The sequence below is a fragment of the Anolis carolinensis genome, chromosome 4 (genome assembly GCF_035594765.1).
Source record: "Anolis carolinensis isolate JA03-04 chromosome 4, rAnoCar3.1.pri, whole genome shotgun sequence".
Taxonomy (NCBI): Eukaryota; Metazoa; Chordata; class Lepidosauria; order Squamata; family Dactyloidae; genus Anolis; species Anolis carolinensis.
In genome coordinates this window covers 30,465,443-30,488,974 of record NC_085844.1, presented here as the reverse complement: position 1 = coordinate 30,488,974, position 23,532 = coordinate 30,465,443, and the positions used below count along the sequence as shown (strand labels likewise).

General features: G+C 37.4%; 1 protein-coding gene across 1 annotated transcript in view; it reads left to right on the top strand.

The window, feature by feature from the left end:
- The window catches only part of ints8 (integrator complex subunit 8), a 28,523-nt gene that overhangs the window by 4,290 nt on the left and 701 nt on the right, over positions 1 to 23,532 (top strand). The window contains exons 3-27 of the mRNA XM_062980162.1: positions 466 to 640; positions 1,055 to 1,195; positions 2,690 to 2,761; positions 2,879 to 2,930; positions 4,280 to 4,462; positions 4,583 to 4,690; positions 6,256 to 6,405; positions 7,033 to 7,133; positions 12,014 to 12,155; positions 12,808 to 12,878; positions 13,505 to 13,680; positions 13,971 to 14,104; positions 14,186 to 14,296; positions 14,894 to 15,095; positions 16,127 to 16,248; positions 16,615 to 16,799; positions 17,522 to 17,555; positions 18,673 to 18,729; positions 18,820 to 18,881; positions 19,049 to 19,167; positions 19,779 to 19,882; positions 21,657 to 21,707; positions 21,972 to 22,045; positions 22,122 to 22,186; positions 23,386 to 23,429. Coding sequence (XP_062836232.1) covers positions 466 to 640; positions 1,055 to 1,195; positions 2,690 to 2,761; positions 2,879 to 2,930; positions 4,280 to 4,462; positions 4,583 to 4,690; positions 6,256 to 6,405; positions 7,033 to 7,133; positions 12,014 to 12,155; positions 12,808 to 12,878; positions 13,505 to 13,680; positions 13,971 to 14,104; positions 14,186 to 14,296; positions 14,894 to 15,095; positions 16,127 to 16,248; positions 16,615 to 16,799; positions 17,522 to 17,555; positions 18,673 to 18,729; positions 18,820 to 18,881; positions 19,049 to 19,167; positions 19,779 to 19,882; positions 21,657 to 21,707; positions 21,972 to 22,045; positions 22,122 to 22,186; positions 23,386 to 23,429 — 2,735 coding nt within the window. The remainder of the gene's footprint in view (positions 1 to 465; positions 641 to 1,054; positions 1,196 to 2,689; positions 2,762 to 2,878; positions 2,931 to 4,279; positions 4,463 to 4,582; positions 4,691 to 6,255; positions 6,406 to 7,032; positions 7,134 to 12,013; positions 12,156 to 12,807; positions 12,879 to 13,504; positions 13,681 to 13,970; positions 14,105 to 14,185; positions 14,297 to 14,893; positions 15,096 to 16,126; positions 16,249 to 16,614; positions 16,800 to 17,521; positions 17,556 to 18,672; positions 18,730 to 18,819; positions 18,882 to 19,048; positions 19,168 to 19,778; positions 19,883 to 21,656; positions 21,708 to 21,971; positions 22,046 to 22,121; positions 22,187 to 23,385; positions 23,430 to 23,532) is intronic.

Genomic DNA, 23,532 nt, shown 5'->3' with positions numbered 1-23,532 from the left:
CCGGGACCACAGGGTTGTTGTATGTTTTCCGGGCTGTATGGCCATGTTCTAGAAGTATTCTCTCCTGACATTTCGTCCACATTTATGGCAGGCATCCTCACAACCTCTGAGGACACCTGCCATAGATGTGGACAAAACGTCAGGAGAGAACACTTCTAGAACATGGCCATACAGCCCGGAAAACATACAACAACCCTATATATGGTATGTTTTCAGAAACATACGTATCATATTTCTCTCCCTGTTGAACATACATTGGATTACATACATGGGTGTTCTTTTGAACATTGTGGCCATAAATTTCATTGAAGATTAAACATGTCTTTTTGTGAAGATTTTTTAAGCAAATAGAATTGCTTTGCATAACATAAAAAAATGTTCCTTGCTTATATTGCTTTGACTTCATCCTGTGTGACATTTTCACTGAGAATGCAAATGTTACGATCTCTCTCTTCTGCCTATTAGATCCGTCACCTGTTCAACTGATTGTTCAGTTTTTGGAACAGGCTTCCAAACCTTTAGTGAATGAGCAGAACCAGGTTCAGCCTCCCCCAGATAACAAGAGAAACCGTATTTTGAAATTACTTGCCTTGAAGGTTGCTGCACATTTAAAGTGGGATTTGGATATCCTGGAGAAAAGGTATGGATCACTTTCTTGGTCATTACTATAAATTATGAAAGAGATGAAAAATGTGATAGAAAACCTTAGAGAGTTCCTATGAAAACATGGGAGACTTTGGGGCAGTAATTTGTAAAAGTGAATAATTTAAAATTACGCTTTCAATACTTAAAATAAAACTCAGTTACAATTATAGATGTGTGTTTCTTTGTTTTTTTAACTTTACTGTTTCTAGAAATGATGTGTTGATTTAAAAAATAAGAGAAAATGGGAATAAGGAATGCACGAAGAATGGAAATAAGGAACTGGAAGAATGGGGATATTAAAATCTGAATGCTGAGACTTGTATTTTTGAGACAGGTGTGGTTGTAGGAAAAAAAAGTGAAACTGTTTTGAATTACAAACTCATCACCACCTTGCTTTTTCCCCTTTTAGCTTGTCTGTCCCTGTATTGAACATGCTGCTGAACGAATTGCTGTGTATTAGCAAAGTCCCCCCAGGAACCAAACATGTGGATGTGGACCTCGCAAGTGTACCTCCAACCACTGCAATGGCTATACTGCTCTATAATAGATGGTGAGGCCTTTATCATTTTGACTGTAGTCACAGTAGGTCAGCCGAGTTGGAAATATTAAGATTAAATAAATCCTTAATCATTTATACTGTAATGTATAAATACAGTAGAGTCTCACTTATCCAAGCTAAACGGGCCGGCAGAAGCTTGGATAAGCGAATATCTTGGATAATAAGGAGGGATTAAGGAAAAGCCTATTAAACATCAAATTAGGTTATGATTTTACAAATTAAGCATCAAAACATCATGCTATACAACAAATTTGACAGAAAAAGTAGTTCAATACACAGTAATGTTATGTTGTAATTACTGTATTTACGAATTTAGCACCAAAATATCATGCTATACAACAAATTAAACATCAAATTAGGTTATGATTTTACAAATTAAGCATCAAAACATCATGTTAGACAACAACTTTGACAGAAAAAGTAGTTCAATACACAGTAATGTTATGTTGTAATTACTGTATTTACGAATTTAGCACCAAAATATCATGATATATTGAAGACATTGACTACAAAAATGGCTTGGATAATCCAGAAGCTTGGATAAGCAAGGCTTGGATAAGTGAGACTCTACTGTACGAGCTTTCAGAAAATCAATAATTCTAATTCAGTGATGTTTTCTTTCACATTTAAGCCAATAGTCACAAATAAATAAAATTATATAAAATATCCCCAACCATAATACAAGATCTATTATTGCCATTTTGCGAACTGGGCATCTATGCTGCACCATCCAGATGACTCATGGAAGTGTCACTCATTTTCCCTTGCCACACATCAATGACACACAAAGCATTGTGCTTGAGAAGGCCATCATTTTGGCTCATTTTCCTGTTTACCTGTAGACCCTGGTAGATTAGATTATGATTTTGAAGATATCATCCAGTTTTTAGAGAGAGAAGGCTATAGTGAGGGGGTGCTCCTTTCCCTGTGAACTTGGAACATGGTTTCTTCCACAATAAGAAAGCAGTTGAAGCTAGTTAAATCAATAGGTGAGCTGTTGCTGCTTAATTCTCCTTGATTTTTAATTATGTGAATGCTTCTTAGTCATGCTCCTATTTTAAACGTTTTCCTAAATTAATGTCCTTATGAAACTTTTTCTGCTGTTAATGTGCTTTTGCTGTAGTGTTAATTGGGAAACCTTTGCTCTCTCAAGTCTTTTTAATCTTGCCTATTTAATCACTTATATGCTGGTGATTTAAAGTATTACACTGTTTCATGATTTTATTGCATTTTAATGTGTTGCATTTTCATTATCTTGGCTTCATCTATATGCCTATATTTTTATCATTAAAAAATAAAGTTTGCCAACTTGTCTGTGATATTTTTATTACCTGAGATGTTTTTGTTATTACGTGTCCAGGTAGTGTGATTCTGCTTTTGTTACAGTAGCAGAGACTCTTAGTTTAAAACACAATGTCTATAAGATCTGGCTGTTCACAAAATGTAAGTGATTGTTCCCTAATCATTTTTTCTTTATTACAATAGGGCTATTAGAACCATTGTCAAAAGTAGTTTTCCTGTCAAGCAGGCAAAACCTGGTCCACCTCAGTTAAATGTGTAAGATTATCTTTTTTGATCTTTACTGACATCACATTTATCTATTCAGCAAAATATAAACACACCTTTTTAATATTTGAATGGTAAATTTAGAATTCTTTTTCCCCTTTTGTTTAGAATGAATCAGGTCCAACAAGAAAAAGAAGTAACAGAAAACATTTTAAAAGTGGTAAGTGTTTTGTTAAATTTGAATGAAATGGCAAGACAAAATTACACTAGGTAACACAATTTTTGTTCCTGAGTTATAAATGTCATTTTCTAATTCATTCTATCATAAAAACATGGGGAAAGTTTATTAAACTGCACAAACTTTGTATTTGAGGGAGGGACATCCTGCAGTACATTTTGCTATAGTATTACAGTGTATATCTTATCGAGTCTCAACCAATTCAACATAGTTTGAGACAGCCATAGTTGTTCTGGAGTTTAACAACTACTTTCAAAATAAGTTCCACACAATTAAACAGGAATAACACTTTCACACCAGAAACATATATAGTTTTTCAAATTTTGTTACATAGTGTTATTAGTGTGTTACATGTGTTATCAGTGTGTAAAATTTGGTTCAGTGTGTAACATGAGCCAAATTTAGATCCTTCCTGTTTAAATAAGTTCCCTTGTAAGTTTCCTGTTAACAACAATGCTATCCTGTTTTGGATCAGTTTTCAGTTCCATGCTGGGTAAGAAATAAGGAGATTTTCTCAAGTTGGGCATTTGAATGGTGTAAGGAACTAGAGCCAACAAGTGAAAGCATAAAGCCAAATTCAGTAGACTTTAGATTTATTTCTTACGATGTTACCAAACCATACAGTACCTTCAACCACTGAGGAGGACAGTTTTCTAATTTATATTCTCCCTCCCTCTGGGCACGTGAAGGCAGCATAAGAAAAGAGCAGATTATTTTAGTTGCATCTGATGTTTAATTTTGAAAATCTTAAGTTTTCTTTGTAGTGAGAGAAGGTGGCTGGGGAGTGTTGTGGATGAGTGAGAATGGGAGAAAGGTGTCCAATTTTAGATATGGCAAAAAGAGTTTATGTACATGTTTCTATATTGCTCACTGGCCACTTTGAAACAAACAGCATAGCTCTGTTCTAAAACACAGTTCTTTACCTGGAGATGGATTATATGCATCCGACTGCCATTTACCTCACCATTACAAATAAAGAAGTGGTGACTAGCAATATGTTTCTTTTTCAAACTATTCCCCTACTGCCTCCTAAGTGAATTTATTTATGATGATTTTATGGCCAGTTTCTTGTTTCAAAGTGGGCCTGAGGTGATTTAGTTTTCCTTCTCATTCCTTTTCATTATCCTGTTGTATTTTTTCAGTATACAAACAAATCTTAACCTCTCCCCTTAGAATAACTAGGGATGGGAGTAGCTAACATTTATTAGTTTGGTGGCTGACCCTATTCTGTTCCTACTAGAACAGAAAAAAAGGAGAGCTCTCTTTCTAATATCTTTAAAATACTTCTTTTGAGTAAATTACCGGATATATATTTCTTTGGGTTGTTGTAGCTGAAAGAGCAGGCTGACGATTCCATTCTGGTGCTAGAAGGAGCTCTCAAATTGAATAAAGATCTTTACATTCACACCATAAGAACTCTTGACTTGCTGGCCATGGAACCTGGGATGGTTAATGGAGAAACAGAGAGTTCTGCAGCTGGATTCATCATCAGCTCCGAGGAAATGCAGTGTCAGGTTTGTCTTACGCTGTAATTGAAAAATTAATTTTTGAAATTATGTAATAGTGTCATCATTTGTCAAGATGGTGACAAATGCATAAATATTTTCCTAACATTTTAATCATGCTTGTTTCAGGTCTGCTATGATTTAGGGGCCATCTACTTTCAGCAGGGTTCCATGAACTTTGAGCTGTATGTAAATGCCAGAGAGAAATTTTTTAGAACAAAAGAACTGATTTCAAAGGTGAGTTGTTCAAATGCATTATGATTTGTACAAGTATAACCAAGTATCGTATATACTCGAGTATACACTGAGTTTTTAATCCCTTTTTAAGGCTGAAAAAAGTGTCCCTCAGTTTATACTTGAGTGAGAATCCTGGCCGGCTTATATTTGGGTCGACTTATTCTTGAGTATATATGGTAATCAGAATTGGACAGTCTTATCTTAAATTACAGTGTTATGTAACTATTCAAAACATTTAACCTACTGATGCCTCAATTAATGTAATTTTATTGGTATCTATTTTTATTTTTGAAATGTAGCAGTACCTGCATTTCCCACCCTCGTCCTATACTTGAGTCAAGAAGTTTTCCCAGTTTTTTGTGGTAAAATTAGGTGCCTCAGCTTGTATTCGGGTCGGCTTATGCTCGAGTATATATGTTACTTCGTGGAGTGCAATTGTGTGTGTAGCACAGTCCAACAGGTTTTTATACCACAAAAAATAACAGTTCATCATATTTCAACAGATGTTTTATTCAGAGACTAACATTATACACATGTGAAATGAAACATCCAGGCCAGTTGCAGAGGTAAAAGAAAACATTCTAGAGAACACTCAAATGATTTTTTAAATCCATTCTTTTCCAGGTCAAGCTTTATTGCATTATTGACTGCAATAATACACTGCAATGATACACTGCTGTCATCCAACACTAAAAGTTTGTCTTTCTCCAATCTTCCTTTGCTATCTCCTCAATATCAACATTCCTAAAAACTATCCAGCTGATAGAGAATAGGCAAGCATGACAACAAGGCTGGGCTGGGCTAAAGTCCTTTAAAAAGAATAATCATAATCACTCGTATCCAAGTAGGATGGGCTTCCAAGCGTAGGGTCTTAGTGGTGAGTCGGTAGGTGACTGCAGAGACCTATTCTTGGCCGGCATGTTCTTCCACAGTGAAGACATCAGTTTCCAAATGGAAGTCTGTCCTGGTCAGGGTTGGCTTGACACACTTTCCTCTTGATGTGTTTCTCCCTTTTGCCCTCCATGCCTCTTCAAATTCCACATCACTGTTGGTCACAGCTGATCTCCAGTTAGAGTGCTCAAGGGCCAGGGCTTCCCAGTTCTCAATGTCTATGCCACAGTTTTTAAGGTTGGCTTTAAGCTCATCTTTAAATCACTTTTCCTGTCCACCAACCTTCCATTTTCCATTCTTCAGTTGGGAGTAGAGTAACTGCTTTGGGAGATGGTGATCGGGCATTCGGACAATGTGACCAGTCCAACGGAGTTGATGGCGGAGGATCTTCACTTCAATGCTGGTGGTCTTTGCTTCTTCCAGCACGCTGAATTTGCCCGCCTGTCTTCCCAATGTGACCTAATTGCCAACATTGATTCAACACTTTATTGATTTCAAATGAATCACTCAGATTACTCAGTCCTTTGTGTTTAGTAAAATTAAAGCCACAGGAACTCATATTACTCTTAGGCAGAATTAATATACATGAATATTTAAATTGATGTTAAATCCCTAAGTGTGTTTTTGAACTGTTTATGTCATTGATACAAATCTGATACATTGCTTTTTTGCAGATTGGTTCATCGCTTCATTGCATCATAGATGAGAGGAGGTTAGCTGGCTACTGCCAGGCCTGTGGAGTCCTTGCCCCTTCTGACAATACCTCATCTCCATCAACTCCTTACAGTCAAATCCATAGCTGCTTAAGATCTGGCAATTATCAGGTAAACTACTTTCAAAATGTGCGGTGCTCATTTTAGGAGATATTAGCATATCATAATATACTTCATCCTTAAAATGAATTATTATTTGATATGGTGACTTGAATGTATTACACTTTAAATTTTCTGTGTAAGGTATTTCATTGGGTTTCATGTTAAAATTACCTTGATATATATAATCAAAAAGTTGTATTGTGTCTGAAATAGATTAATTGCTGTGTGACAAGTGCTTTTGTGTCTCTGGTTTTCCAGCAATTAAGGTGCTGCCAGGAATTTTCTAGTCATTTTAGCTTTGTTCTTAACATTGTTGAGAAAATTGTTGGTATTTGTTGAAGTTCTTGAACCAATGTTGTCATAGTTCAGACATTATTTTCATGTTGTGCATTGATATTCTGTGCAACCAACTAACATCAGTCAGTTTGTCTTTGTTATTTATTTAATTTGTATGCTGTCTGACTTGCAAGAAGCTCAGAATGGTGGCTTAATATAATTATGTTGTGAGAAAGAAAGGATATGATAATTTATAGTTCCCGTATTCAGATACTGCACCCTAGTCTTAAAGGTTAAACAGCAGCCCTTTTATCCATATTGCCATGAAAGTGATACATCTTTCCTGTGTTTGTAACTTAGGAGCTGGTAAAGATTTTCCTTGAAGATAACCAAACTCCAACTTTACCTGTTCAGTTCAAGCAGTCAGTGCTCAGAGAGCTCTCCCAGAAAGCTCAACAAGGGTGAGAGAACTGAAATGGATGAATCCTTCAGAAGCATATATTATTTGTTAACTGATACTGTAGTACAAGCCAGGAAAAATGTTTGAATCTCTGAGTGATGTCTTTCCATCACCTTCCAGTTCAATCTAAAGGAGCAACAATTTAGAACTCCGGCGTAATTTTGCCTGAGTTTCCTGTATTGTACAGCATTTTAAAGTTTTGATTTTCACTCTTTTATATGAACAAGATTTAAAGCATGAAGGGAGCAATCTCAGATAGCTGATCATCAAAACTCCAGTGATGTCAAAATATATATGTCTTTTGTCATCTCAGACTTGGAAACTTTTAAGATTTTTTTTCTAATTAGGTTTGAAGTGCATTCACATCACTTAAATTTTCTAGAAATATGTATATTACGAACCTGTGGTTAATGTTGCTTCCTTGAAGAATGACTTTTTAGCTAATTAAATGATGTGGGACAAGGGAGAGTTGCCACTGTGAATTTGATATGAATACATAGTGAGGCATGAAATTGATTGTCTACAATGTGTAAAGATCAATATGAACTCAGACAGGGTTATTCATGTTGTTAATTTCTTATGTCTGAGCCATACATTTTAAAAGAGTTGTATCAGTAATGTTGTGTGTATGCAAAGGCAATTTGACACTTGCTTAAAATATGTGCTTACAAAAAGCAGCCAATTGTTTCTATATGTGTGTATGTATGTAGATACATGCTCTTTCCCCACCCCCTCCCTCTCTCTCACACATACACATCTATACACATAATATACTATGTATATAACTTCAGTTATGTGTGACTATATCTTTCCTTCAAAAGAGCATATATGCTGTTAGCTGGTTTTTTTTTTTCAATTGTGTTTATATGGGTATAAATATATATTCCACATGGTTTCTAAAATCAGATCCTACACTAAGCAGTACCCTCGCCTCTTCCGACATATATCCACAGTCCGATTGCTAGAGTTTTCCAGAAATTGGTGAACCTCATGGCAGCAACCGAATGTTTGGTTGGTAGTCTAGTACATTTCTTCTTAAACTGTGGTCCCAACCCCAAATGCAGCCCCTTCACTTAATATCCCGAAAAATATGGCAGTAGTAAAGGGCTTCTGAACATGACCTAGTGTCTGTTTCAGGCATTTACATGAATCTGTTCAGTGTTTATAGCAGAGTCTGCAGAAGCTGTTTCCACTATCTATATATATAAAAGAGTGATGGCATCACGGCAATTCACAAAACAACAAAAGTACAGGCCCCCCAACCTCAAAATTTGACAACACAACCCATCATCCACGCCTCAAGGTTGATACAACAAAAAGAAAAGAAAAATAAAGTCCTAATTAGAGGGAGAGCAATAATTTTTTTTATCCAATTGCTGCCAGTTTAGAGGGCTAATCTCTGCCCACTTGGTCGCCTAGCAACCAAGGGACAGCCAGGTTTCAGTTAGGGGACAGGCAGATTTAGGCCTCACTTAGACTTCTTCCACAGATTATCTAATTTGCACTGGATTATATGGCAGTGTAGACTCAAGGCCCTTCCACACAGCTATATAACCCATTTATAATCTTATATTATCTGCTTTGCACTGGATTATCTTGACTTCACACTACCATATAATCCACTTCAGTGTGCATTTTATACAGCTGTGAAGAAGGGGCCTCATATAATCCAGTTCTAAGCAGATAATTTAAGATTATCAATATACAGTAGAGTCTCACTTATCCAACATAAACAGGCCGGCTGTCAAGGACAGAACGCCACAAGATCAAAGATAACAGAGTTTATTGGATTACAGAACTCAAAATGCCCGTAAAATACAAGGGCCAGGCAGTATTAGCCTTTAAAAGCAAAAAAGGGCAAGGAAAAAACGCTCAAAAGATAAACCGGATTAAACCGAAGTTTAATCCGGGTAAAAACAAACAGCTTGCTTCAGCCTGGAGATAAACAAAACAAAAGCCGGGGAACAAAGTGTTCAAAAGAATGCAGCTAATTGGCAGCAGATTCCTCTCTGCTGCCAGCACTGTGCTTTGAGTAACTTGAGTCACTCCTCCACACAGCAGGCAAGATTTCCAATACACACAGATCAGCCGAGGATTGAAGCAGTAGAGTAGACCCAGTTCCTTTCCGTAGTTCAAGCCAGAAGCAGACGTTTGTAGTTTCACCAAGTCCGAGTAGGGGGAAGTCAAGCCGTGGTCAGTTCAGTCCGAAATCCAAAGCAGGAGATGGCGTCCGTCAAGAAGACGACGGAAGGTCAAAGCTAATGAGATTAAGCACAAGTTTGCACAAACAAAAGCCCACACAATTCCTCCCGCCGTCTGACCCCAAATTCCAAAACAACTTACGTATCAGCACACGAAAACACACCAGTCTTCAGGAAAGCGTCCCACACAGATCCCAAGCGTTCGTCCAGATTACCTTGCCCAACGCAATTTGCAATTGCTCCCAAGCCTCATTTTATGCCAGTTACAAATCCTCATCACTATCAGCTGCCCTCCTTAACCCGGGCGTTTCCTCATCACTTTCCTCATCAGAGCTGGAACACCTCTGACTACGCCCCACAGCATCCCCAGCTGTGGATCCCGTCCCATCCCTCCAGCTTGTCCATGGGTCTAATCCTGAAGGTCCCCATTCATCTTCCATCCCATCATTGCCAGTGGCACCCAATTCCTCCCTCACCCGAGTCCAATCCATCTCATCCTCCTCCGAGCTAACCAGCCCCTCCTCCATTCTCTCCGTAAACCCCTCAAAAGACTCTTCGTCAGATGGTGCTGCAAAGATATCTCGCAGTCTCTTTCTTTCTCGCTCCTCGAGAGTATCTGACTCTCGAGGAGTCTTACGCCCACGTCTGCCAGTAACAGAGCCATGAGGCTCAATCATAACACCGGCAGGATAAGTGAATATGTTGGATAATAAGAAGGGATTCAGGAAAAGCCAATTAAACATCAAATTAGGTAATCGTTATACAAATTAAGCACCAAAACATCATATTATAAAATAAATTTGACAGAAAAAGTAGTTCCATGCACAGTAATGCTATGTAGTATTTACAGTAGAGTCTCACTTATCCAACACTCGCTTATCCAACGTTCTGGATTATCCAACGCATTTTTGTAGTCAATGCTTTCAATATATCGTGATATTTTGGTGCTAAATTCATAAATACAGTAATTACTATATAGCATTACTGTGTACTGAACTACTTTTTCTGACAAATTTGTTGTCTAACATGATGTTTTGGTGCTTAATTTGTAAAATCATAACTTAATTTGATGTTTAATAGGGTTATTCTTAATTCCTCATTATCCAACATATTCGCTTATCCAACGTTCTGTCAGCCCGTTTATGTTGGATAAGTGAGACTCTACTGTATTTACAAATTTTCCACTAAAATATCACAATGAATTTAAAACACTGACTACAAAAACATTGATTATGAAAAGGCAGACTGCGTTGGATAATCCAGAACATTGTATAAGCGAATGTTGGATAAGTGAGATTCTTCTTTAATATGAAATAATTACTGGGATAGAATAATGCAGAACAATATAATCTCTAAAACCAGGACAGTAAATAAACAGGGGAATTCCACACAGGAAACAATCGGGGCCGGCTAACACCTCCCAACAAAGTATTCCCATCATCAAAGTCTGGAAAATCCTCTGTTTTCTCAGGGCCACAGACAGTAGAAGCACATAAAATATCGCAAACAACACCACTCTGAAAACAAGGGAATTCCAGACAGGAAACAATCAGGGCCAGCTAACACCTCCCAACAAAAAATTCACTCAGGGAGGAAACAGCCAGGCTTTAAATCTGCAAGGCCATTACATCCTAATCATGTTTCCTAATTCATACTTGCCTCCAACAAACAAAAAAAACCAATCAGAAATATTGTATATTCACAACCTTTAGGAAATAATATCCCCTGATGGAGCAGCGTGTTAAAGCGCTGAGCTGCTGAACTTCTGGACCGAAAGGCCACAGGTTTGAATTGGGGGAGCGGAGAGAACCCCCACTGTTAGCCCCAGCTTCTCCCAACCCAGAAGTTCGAAAACATGCAAATGTGAGTGCATCAATAGGTACTGCTCCGGCGGGAAGGTAACGCCGCTCCATGTAGTCATCCCACATGACCTTGGAGGAGTCTACGGACAACGCTGGCTCTTCGGCTTAGAAATGGAGATGAGCACCAACCTCCAGAGTCAGACACGACTGGACTTAATGTCTGGGGAAAACCTTTACCCTTGACCTTAACTACCACCAATTCCTCAATACTTTATTTCCCATACCACCAGACTTCGCCACAGCAACGCGTGGCCGGGCACAGCTAGTATACAATAAACTAAAATGATTAAAACAGTTAAAACAGTCATAAAATAGTCAAAAAATAGTCATAAAATACAATATACAAAGTTTAAAATCAGATTATCTGATTTTTACTGGATTATATGGCAGTGTAGACTCAAGGCCCTTCCACACAGCTATATTACCGATTTATAATGGACTTAATGTAAGATAAAACCTTTACCCTTTACCTTAACTACCACCAATTCCTCAATACTTTATTTCCCATACTACCATATTTCGCCACAGCAACGCGTGGCCGGGCACAGCTAATACTTCATAAAAAGGAAAACCAGCCTGTTTAGCAAGCCTTACAGATGCTGATTTGTTAGCAGTAAATATTTGATTTATATACCTATTTTATATACCTATATACCCAGGGTCACATAAATATTTCTTGGGCGGAAAGGGGTCAGAAGTGGAAAAGTTTAAGAAATTCTTGTCTGGTACATAGAGAACACAACCTTCTATTTGTGCTCTAGTTATCTTTTTTTCTGTTGCCCACAGTGCCTTTCAAACCTGCTTCTGTATGTTTGCAGGGATGCTGTCCTGGACGAAATATGTTTCAAAGTTTGTGCCTGCAACAGTGTTTGCGATGTGATGCATGGTCGGCCGGTTGGTGTCCAGTTCAGTCAGCTATTTCTTAGGCCCACCAAGGAAAAAATAGACTTTCTCCTTGAGGTAAGGAATTGTTTTTAATCTGAGGCATAAACATCTAACCTGTCTTTGAACAGTTTCTTTCTTTCTTTATGCAACTCTTCTTAACTCCCCTTTTAAATTGCATAATTTAAAATGTTGCCCTTTAACTATTGTTTTCCAAATGTGTGTTGCCTCAGTGATACTTACAGATTATTGACCCGTTCAAGCATTCAATTTGTGCCGCCTTGATTTGTTGGCACCTAACTTTAATGTATTGGTTAGAATGATCAAAGAACCAAATGTGTGGCTTCTTGCTTCAGAATGCTCAATGTAAGAAGGCAAAACAGATTCTGCATAATGAATTAAACTTATGGTTATATTCTGTGGAGTGACATTGACGTTCCTCTTATTTTATCACAAAAAAACAAACCATTTCCAGGGCCTGTTTTTCCTGTTTTTATCACTGTTTACAGTTTGTGCAGTTTTTACTGCACTTTTTCCTAGTTAACTTTAATAGTTTTATTACTCGTCTTGAGTATTTAGAAGTAGAACAGTATCAACTCTTCTTCTCAGAGAAAGGGAGACTGTATTATGATACCGTATAAATTATATGCTAAAAAAACCCCCAAAACTTCTACAGAACATTTTAGGTTTTCTGGAAAAGGTCATTTAATTATTTGTTTTCACTTCCTAGGTATGTTCAAAATCATTACAGGTAGAAACGGCTTCAGAATCTTCAAAAAGAAAAATGGCCTATTTTCTGAAGTAAGTACGTAATACGAGGCAGCTTGTGCCACTTGTTAAATACATTAGACCAGTGTTTTATTCCAAGTTCAATACTAACTAGATTGCATTATGATATATTGGGGGGGGGGGGGGTTGTGTGTCAGGAGCGACTTGAGAAACTGCAAGTCGCTTCTGATCTGAGAGAATTGGTCATCTGCAAGGACGTTGCCTAGTTAATTGTCCAGGGGATGCCGAGATGTGTGATGTTTTACCATCCTTGTGGGAAGCTTCTCTCATGTCCCTGCCTGGGGAGCTGGAGCTGACAGAGGGAGCTCCCTGGATTTGAACCGCCAGTCTGTCGTTCTGCAGTCCTGCCGGCACAAGGGTTTAACCCATTGCACTACCGGGGGCTCCTTGATATCAGTGACATTAGGACAATCTCATAAGGAGGGGTAGCAAAGAGTGAATAAATGATGAAATAGCCCCCTTTTCAGCCTGTCTGAAACTGGTTGGGCCATTGGTTGCACTTACTTTAAAATTCAATGATAAGCCAGAAATAAATATTATTTGCAGTGACCACTCAGAATCTGCTTGTTCAATCTTTAAATTAATTTTGAAATGGAGTTTGCTGTCAAGATACATGATCTGTATTTGTTTTTATACAGGAATCTGTGCTTGGGTTTGGAAGATCTTCAGTTGGTCTTCATGATTTCTTCCCATGAGCTCTTCATGGCATTGCTGAAAGATGATGAGCGAAAATTGCTCATTGATCAAATGAGGAAAAGATCACCTCGGGTCAATTTGGGCACTAAACCTATAACTTCATTTTATGATATTCCAGGTAATTTTCTCCACACCTAAAATGCTCTGTTTTTTAAAAGTTCTCAAAGCAAAAAAAAAGTTCTAACAAATCTGGATTGAGTGAAAAGTAACCAGTCTGTGGGACATAAGTCTGTGCCATGAGTGTTAGTAGTCACAACTGTGCCTTTATCCTTTTTTTATTAATCTTGATACCTGCAACCTTGAGCCACCTCATTTCTTTTTAAAGTAAGTACATGGAGAGGATCTTGTCCATTATTTCATCTAAGTTATCATCTTGGTTTAACTATTCTTATGTGAATATTTTTCCAGCCTCGGCAAGTGTGAATATTGGTCAGCTGGAACATCAGCTCATATTATCAGTGGATCCTTGGAGAATCCGCCAGATCTTAATTGAATTGCATGGCATGACAGCAGAGCGCCAATTCTGGACAGTTTCTAACAAGGTAGTTTTATTTCCATCTAAGTCACATAAATGGGGAATATATATCTCAGTTAATAATGAGTCTGTTTTTATTTGTTTTAAGTGGGAAGTACCCAACGTATATGGCAATGTAATCCTGGGAATTAAAGATAGCCTGACTAGAGATTTGGTCTACATTCTGATGGCAAAAGGCCTACATTGCATTACAGTTAAGGTGAGCAAATTGTTGCATGACTATTCTGAAAGCTTCTGATTAACTTACTTGAATGTAACTGGCTCAATAGCTTTCCAATTATAATTCTTTATTATACCTTGAAACTGATATAGTCTGTCACATAAAAATATACTTTTAAAAACATATATGGTAAATCCAGGATTAATTACTGTATTAGATATATAAATTACATGAAAATCTGTTATTAATTTTCTCCTTTTCATACACTTGCTTCCTTTGTATAATGTCTAATATTTTAAATGTATCATATTTAGCATTAGTGCAAATTAAAGCAAGGAATGGAGGGATATTAAAAGCAAGGGGATGCAAGAAAAATGATAATTTTTCAGCTACAGCTAAAAAAGATAGGAATTGAGATGAATTAAGCCTTCTCTTCTTTGGGGTAACGACATCAGTCTTTGCCCCTAATGAGTACCAATTCTTTTGCGATTTAAGCTTTGGTAGACTAAATATGGTGATTTTAAATATTTGTTTTAGCACATTTAGTACATTTAGTACCACTACGTACTCCTCTTTTAAAATTATGGTCTTGTAAAAGAAAATTGGTCAAATTCCTCATGGTTTCTTTTGTCACAGGATTTTGTTCACGCCAAACAGCTTTTTGCTGCCTGCCTTGAGCTTGTGACAGAGTTTTCTCCAAAGCTCCGCCAGGTGATGCTGAATGAGATGCTTCTCCTGGACATTTATACCCACGAAGCAGGAGCAGGCCTTTCGGGAGAACGTCCCCCTTCCGATCTAATCAGCAGAGTTCGGGGATATTTAGAAATGAGGGTCCCTGGTAAGAACCTGTGGCTTCAGTACCTGGCAAGAATTCTATTTCGGTGATGAGGCACCAGCCAAAGTCATATCAGGTTGCCTGTAATCATTGATTAAAGGTTTCAGCATTAGCAAAGGGATCTATGCTGATGTACGGGGTTCATTTGCTCAAGCTCCCTTTTATTCTCATAGCCACCATTTAACCATATTGTTGTGTTATTTGTGAATTTTTAATTACTTGTTTTAATTTTTTTTACTGCTGTTTATTTCTATTTTGTTTTTGTCTCTGTACGCTGCCCTGAGTCCCTTTGAGGAGAGAGGGCAGGTTATAAATAAAAGTTGTTATTATTACTATAATAAACAGTATTCAAGAATATTTGAAAAATGTTTAAGCAGGCTTCGCAAATCAGACAAACAGGAAAGCATCTTTATGCCTTTGAAAGTATTCGGCCTAAGAAATGCATGTGGATTTTTTTTGTTTTGTGGTTTTGCAAAAAAACTGATATTTTATATACAGAAAACACAGTCATTAGATTAGGGTGTTTTTTAAAATATAACTTTATAATGTCCTTGCTCTCTTTATTATAGTTGTATTTCTTATCCATCAATAAAAATTAATAGCAAAAAATGTTTTAAAAAAAGGAAACACAGTCATGGCTGGCCTCTTACTTCCAAGCCTCAGTGTTAATTGCTAAAAGCCCTTGCGTTTGTCCAGGTCTTCATTCAGTTACACTAGTCATTTAACTGATGTTTCATTAGGCCTTTGTCCAGCTCTTGTAGCTAGTTTTATTGATTTAGTGAGATGCAAAGGTTGCCCCATGAATCTTGGTCGCCCCATGAATCCCAATAGATCATTTTTCCTACTCTGTGTAAACCAGCATTTTACACCTCAAGTAACCATCTTCTCTGTTTTCAAAGTGGCCTCTGGAATTAAAAAAAACACAAAACAAATATTAACATACATATACAGTGTAGATTCATAAGTTTGAAGTCTGCCCACATCTTCCCGGAATCTGATCTTTTATGTTATGTTTTATGTGTGTTTACCTTTAGATATTCCTCTTCGGCAAGTTGTAGCAGAGGAATGTGCTGCCTTCTTGTTAAACTGGAGAGAGAATGAGTATTTAACTATGCAAGTTCCCCTTTCTCTGGTTCAGAACAATCCATATGTTAAGGTATGTTTCAGAATGGGCAGCAGATCCATTTGAGACTGGAGAATTTTAAACAGCCGTAGACTTATTTTCTGTATTATTCAAATACACTGGGTGTTGACCAAAATTAAATGTATACACCCAATAAAGACAGTCTAAAACTGTTATTAGAGGGGCCATAAGAGTATTAAATCAATTGAAGAGATTTTTAAAAAAAATCTTGGCCATATACATGTTTTTGGGAAGTATTCTAAAGCAATTATTTGGTTTGTAGCTAACAATTTTGACATCAGGTTTGATTTCCTGGTTTTAAACAATGTCCTATTTGGAGCAAGAAGTACTGTTTTTTGAAAGCTTTATCCTTAATCGATGTGGTATTTTTCTTCTTAGTTAGGACAGCTTTTAGCAGCTACGTGTAAAGATCTGCCTGGTCCAAAAGAAAGCAGACGGGCAGCGAAAGACCTCTGGGAGGTGGTTGTGCAGATCTGCAGTGTATCCAACCAGCATAAGCGGGGAAATGATGGCAGAGTGAGCTTAATAAAGCACAGGGAGTCAACATTAGGCATAATGTACAGGTAGGTTTCTATATTTGCTTGTTATATGACATCTCAAAGGCAAATTTGTACAGGCATGTTTTAGAATAATCACAGCTCCACTCTAATAAATAACTTGATTGATTCTAAATAAGTAATTATAATTAGATAATTATATGTATTTCGAGTTTGTATTGTCCTAGGTTCAAATGGCATTGAATTGTTGCTGAGTGTTAGCTGCGCTGTGTCCCTCAATGAAAGAGAGAGGGCAGGGCATAATGCAAAATAAATAGATAGATAGATAGATAGATAGATAGATAATTACAAGATAAAAGAAAAGACAGATTTGATATGTGAAAAGGGGGTCTTTGAATCCACAAACACACTATCAGTGCATCCTGTATAAATGCATCCTGTTTAGATTTTCATTTCCATCAACTTTCAGTAGCAGGAGGCAAGTTTGCTGGAGTAGAGCTTAAAAATCACCCTGGATCTGTCAGTGATGCTCATTTTCATGTTGGGAAGTGTGGGCCATTCTTAACATTATTTATCAAGTCCCCAGAATAATAGTTATTAATTACTCAGGATAGTCAGTTTGAATTTTGTCTGTTGTTGAAACAACTTTTCTCGATAGATTTATGTTATGTATTGTTCCTGTTGTGGTTTGCTTAAAACCTTGTTTGTCACCCATTACTTTTGGGCAGAGAACAATTGTAGAAATACTGTAAATGATTTAATAATAAACAAATTCTCTTTTTTTCTAGGAGTGAACTGCTATCTTTTATCAAAAAGCTGAGGGTGAGTTTTGGTGTTAAAATCTCTGAAAAAATTACAAATCAGTATTGATTATATAAAAATATACTTTAAAAAACTTTTTTAAATTGCACAATTTTTAAAGAAAAATTGATGGACTTTGTCAAATGCTAGTATAAATTTGGTCCACTGTAATATGTTAGCCATTTACATGGTGCCTATTTCTGTAGGCTTTGGAGGTGAAGAGCTTTTGACTCAATTCTTTTTAAAGAGTAATGACATTTTCCCAAACAAATTGTGTCTGTTTTTTTTTAAACTGAGTTGTTTATTAATCCCCTACTTTATTATTGAATTGACAGGCAAAGAGTAAAATACTTGAAACCATAAAGTGCAAACCATGTACACATTAGGGGTGTGCATTTTTTTTGTTAATCGTCATAAGTTGTATCAAATTCGTTAAATTCGCACTTACGATGTGATATCCAACACATGGGCCAAAAACTGAAGAATCAAAACTTACCCAATACTTTTTGTTTGAATTTTGTCAATCTCGGAAGCCTCCAAGAATCAGTTTCATTTTCAGTGCAAGGAAGGAAAACAAAGCCAGAAAGGCTGTCTTTCCTTTTAAATTAATGGCCTCTCGCCATTAGGAGAGGGAAGCAAAATTCACTGGGAAAGAGACTGAGAAAGCACAGAATTCTGGGAAATGTAATTTGGGAAGGCAAGGAGCCCTGTGACAGAGAATTCAAAAGGTCCTGCCCTAAACTACATTTCCCAGGATTTTGCTCATCATTAGAAAGCCCTAGTCAGGATAAGGGAGATATTTGTTCCTTCATAGCAGCAGCCAGCCAGAGTTCGGATAAATTGTTGAATCTGCAAAGAAGAGAAATGACTGATACTTCTAGTAAGTAAATCGCTATGCTGGGCTGAGAAGAAATTCCTCAATGGAAGCTCTGTTGGTTAAGAGTTCAGTGGGTTTGATTCCTGAATAAGGTTGTAAAGGACTGCAATCTATTTTCACAGGACCAAAACACTTTTTAAAATTTCTGCAATGAGCCATATTTTAAACAGTAAGGATACATACGTCATGGAATCAGCATGAAAATCTGTCTAGTACTGAAAGAAACCATTATTTGTGTAACCTTACATTTTTCTGTTATAGGAACCCCTGGTTTTGACAACAATATTATCCTTGTTTGTGAAACTTCACAATGTTCGGGTCAGTACAATGTTCCTTTTGTCAAGAAAATTTGGTTTTGATATCTGTCTTTTTGACACGTTTCCTTTATGAGACCTTTCTCTCTTTCAGGAAGACATTGTGAATGATATTACCGCAGAGCATATATCAATTTGGCCATCATCCATTCCTAAGTAAGTGGCGTTTTTTCTAACTCGAGTTCTGGTGCTAAAGAAAAACATGTCTAGAAAGATACAGAGAGATCCTTTAAATTGTTTTATTGTGTGTGAGGACTTCAAATGTTAGTTACATTTTACATTTAAATGTAGTGACTAATATTATGAAACATTTTCTTTTTCAGCTTACAGTCCGTGGATTTTGAAGCTGTATCTGTTACTATCAAAGAGTTAGTCAGTTATGCACTGACTATAAATTCAAACAATCACTCCTGGTTAATAATCCAAGCTGATATTTATTTTGGTAAGTAAAATCTGTCATTTCCTTGACTGATTTGTAAAATTATTCCCACATCTCATTTCTATTCTGTTCATTGATTGGCATTTCTGTACTTAACTATACCACTGTCTTAGTATCTTATAAAATCCAGAAAAGTTGCTTTTTAACAAAAAAGGTAGTATCTCCACAGCCATCGTTGGCATTTCTTTTGGATTTCTATGAGTTGTAATAAAACAGTAGCTTTCCTAAACTTATCCTATCCTGTCACAACTTCATTTTCAGTTAAAATGCTTTTCTTAGATGTGCCAGAAAATTTTGAAAACATCCCATAGCATTTCACTTGCCCTTCATGTTTGTTAAAAGCCAGGGCCACCACATCTTAAGGCCTCAAAAGTGGGCAATTGAATATTTCCCTTTTCAGAGTTTCTTAGATCTATCTAAGAATACAACTTGTTTGCCTTTGCTTTTCCCTTGTCTGCCTTGGGTTAGAAACTGAACTAAGGAGATAGGTACAGAGATGTAAAACAACACTTATGTAAGTTCTGTTGATTCGGTGGCCCTGCTGTGGTAGGATTGAGGTCTCACTAAATTAAAGGTGCTAAGAGTTTTTGTTTTTATTTGTGTCTTTGATGTAGCAACAAATCAGTACTCGGCTGCCCTTCGCTACTACCTCCAGGCAGGTGCCGTGTGCTCCGATTTCTTTACTAAGATGGTGCCACCTGACGTTTACACCGATCAGGTGAGTTCTGTAGTCATATGGCAGTAAGCAATTAGCATCTATAGGCTTGCATGATGTTTTACAAATATAAACAGAAAGGTTAATAGGACCAGTTTAAATCTAATGAAGATTCTTTCAATTCAAATTCATACTTCCAGACCTATGGAACATTTGAATCTGTGACTTCCTCTCACCTATGACAGTGTCATGAGCCCTAAGGAAGAAAAAAAGATTGAATGCTTGAGGTCTGGCCAGGATCCTTTAAGATTAGTCAGGAATGCTCAAAATCAGGCCTCTTCAACCTGCAGCCCTCCAGATGTTTGGGTCTCTAACTCCCAGAAGCCCTAGCCAGCTTGTTCAGTGGTGAGGAATTCTGGGAAATGAAGTCCAAAACACTTAGAAGGCAATAGTTTGAAGGCCTGCTCTAAATAAAGGCACTGTCTCTGCAGATTGGATCTGCAAGGGAGTACAGAGAAGCGTTTTTGTTGCTTTCTCAACTTTTGAGTTCTCTCCCATCCTTTGTGTATAGAGGGGGAAACTTGAACCATCAGAGGTTAATGGGCTGCACCTCCCATTAGACTTCACCTTTGTCCACCTAGGAATGATTATAATTTCTGCAGAAGTTAGAAATTCTAGAAGTAAAATAATCAGTATCTCACTGCCCAGCCTTTGGGACATGTTGTGCTAGAAATAATCTAAATATTTAAAAAAATATTCTGAATTATTAACTGAAAGTATTTCTATGGAGGGAAGGCATGAATGGCAGAATTGTGTAGCCTGCAGATCAGCCATTGCTGCTTGGATACACAATCCATGGCTCATGAAATTACTACTTCTTGGAGAAGAAACAAGGGTCCAATTTAGGTCTCCCTAGTAGAAGAGTATGTATTAAACTTGATCATGTCATTCGACTCTGCCAAGCAAGCCCAGTCATTGTGGAGGAGAAAACCTTGAAATAGGGCTGCAGACTGAAAGGTCGCAGGTTTGAATCTGGGGAGCGGAGTGAGGGCCCGCTGTTAGCTCCAGCTTCTGCCAACCTAGCAGTTTGAAAACATGCAAATGTTCGTAGATCAATAGGTACCGCTCCAGTGGGAAGGTAACGGCATTCCATGCAGTCATGCTGGCCACATGACCTTGGAGGTGTCTGTGGACAACACCGGCTCTTCAGCTTAGAAATGGAGATGAGCACCAACCCCCAGAGTCGGACACAACTAGACTTAACGTCAGGGGAAACCTTTACCTTTACCTGAGCACTAGACCAAGAAACCTGGAGCCTATATTTCTCTGTTTTCTCTGCAGCTATTTTAATTTTTGCATTCAGTTGTTCAATGTTTGTGAAATTATTAAATACATTAAAAATACTTCTGGATCTCCGGCTGTTAAGTGCACACCATTACAGCTCTTGTAATTCCTTCCCATTGGCTGTGATGTTTAGGGATGGTAGAAGTTGCAATTCAACACCTGAAGCATCATATGCTCCTGATCCCTGTTTTATTGTCTTGTCCATTTAGTTTTAGTCAAAAAAAGGGCACATGAGTATAATACCTGAAACGTAATACAAAGATTTTTGGGGGGTTCCTAATAGTTGTAGAATAAAGAGTTCTAAATGTAGGTGGATTAGAAACCTGCATATGAGCAAACAGTTAGTTGATGGCTACCTAAGTTGTTGTGTTCCTTTTTGGACAGAAATAAAGCCTCAGATCAGATGCATGAATTATATCCTGGGTTCTGGGTGGCTGTGTCATCTAACTGAATACCGAATGGCTTGTTTAATAACTAAAATCTCTCTTTTCAGGTGATAAAGCGTATGATAAAGTGTTGTTCTCTGCTCAACTGCCATACACAGGTAATGACATTTGGGCATATGTTCAGTGTTGTAGTGGTTCACTCCTGGGGATAAAAAGAAATTTCAAAATAAGTTCATATATAAGAATATAAGAAAAGGACTTGTGCCTGCTTTGTGGCAATACTTTGTTGTCCGTATCCTTACCAGTGGATAGGTATGTCTCAGTCAACAGGGTAAATGTGTTCCTGGACATTAGTGGTTTCATGGTGCTAATTTCCCCCATGTCCTTCTTGTTTTGTATTGGCATGTTTCTCTCTTTTCCAGGTAGCAATTTTGTGCCAGTTCCTTCGAGAAGTTGATTATAAAACTGCATTTAAAGCACTTCAGGAGCAAAACAGGTAAATAAAGTTTTCATATTTTCTCAACACACTGTGGAGTAAGTACATTTGCATACAATGAAATCCTCTTTTTCAGCCATGATGCTATGGACTCCTATTATGACTACATCTGGGATATTACCATCTTGGAATACTTAACATGTATCCTTTTATTCAAAGAACGATATTGGGGCTGGCTTGAAAACTCCAGGCTATATTGTGAAGAAATATAACAGTATCACAAGTGCAGCAGAATCATTTTGTGTCTTTTAGATACTTTGCTGAAGGAAATATGGGGCATTCTGTTGTGGATGGAGTATGCCAGACCGTTTTGCATAGTGCTTGCCTACTGAAGTGTGTGGAAGGTAGAATCCATATATGAATATATTGGCATCCTTTTGCTCAGTGGGAAAAAAATCTTCAATGAAGCATATTTCTGTAGGATGGCCTGTTCACGACTGCTGTGTTCATTGACATGTAATACTTACATGCTGGTATTCTACTTCTCCCTAAAATTGGGAATGTGTCAGTCTTTGTTTGGAATCCTAATGGCATCTTATGTCTTTGTTAATGGTATTAAAATACATACGGGAATTAGATAACAGGTTTTACCAGTTCGGTATCCAGTGCAGAACTTCTGTTCAGTAACTGCATAACAGAACTGGCAAAGTGTCAGATATGCATTGAATTATAGAATTGGAAGAGACTCTAAGGGTCATCCAGTCCAGCCCCATTCTGCTGTACAGGACAACACAAAGCATCCCTGACAGATGGCCATCAAACCTTTGATTAAAAGCCTCCAGAAAAGGAGATTCCACCACATCCAAAGCAGCAAATTCCACTGCCCTTCTTAATGTCTTCTTAGGAGGAATCTCTTCCTGCAGTTTCAGTCCATTGCTTCATTGTGTCCTGGTGTCCAGAGCAGCAGAAAACCAGCTTGCCCCCTGCTCAATGTGGCATCCTTTCAAGTATTTAAACATGGCTGTCATGTCCCCCTTCAGCCTTCCTTTCTCCAATCTGAACATTAGTCCCAATGTCATCACACACCAATTCAGATTGGGCCCTCTTAGCACTATTGTGGTGCACAACTTGACAATATACTAATATCACTTTCTTAGCATCTCTTTCATTTAGCTAAGTATATAAAGTAACATTAAGCAAAAGATGTTATATGGTTCTGACAATCAGCTTCTAACAAGAGAGATGCAGCAGTTGTCCTTTTTGTTCATGGAGTAAAAAGTTAGGATTCAAGCCTTTATGTGAGGACAAAAGATCTGAAAACCTGACATTCATGCTGATTACCTAATGTGAAAACTGTTAAGTCTTCTTGGTTGCCCTAATTTTCCTTAACAGTATTTTAGATCTCCATCATAAGCGAGGTGAATCAGACAAGAGACAAATAGCAGTAAGTTTAAAACTGTTTCAGAAACTTCTAACATGGTTTCACTCAACTATTCGTGTAATTTTTTTGTTGATGGACAGGGCTGACATTTATAGCGTAACTGAAA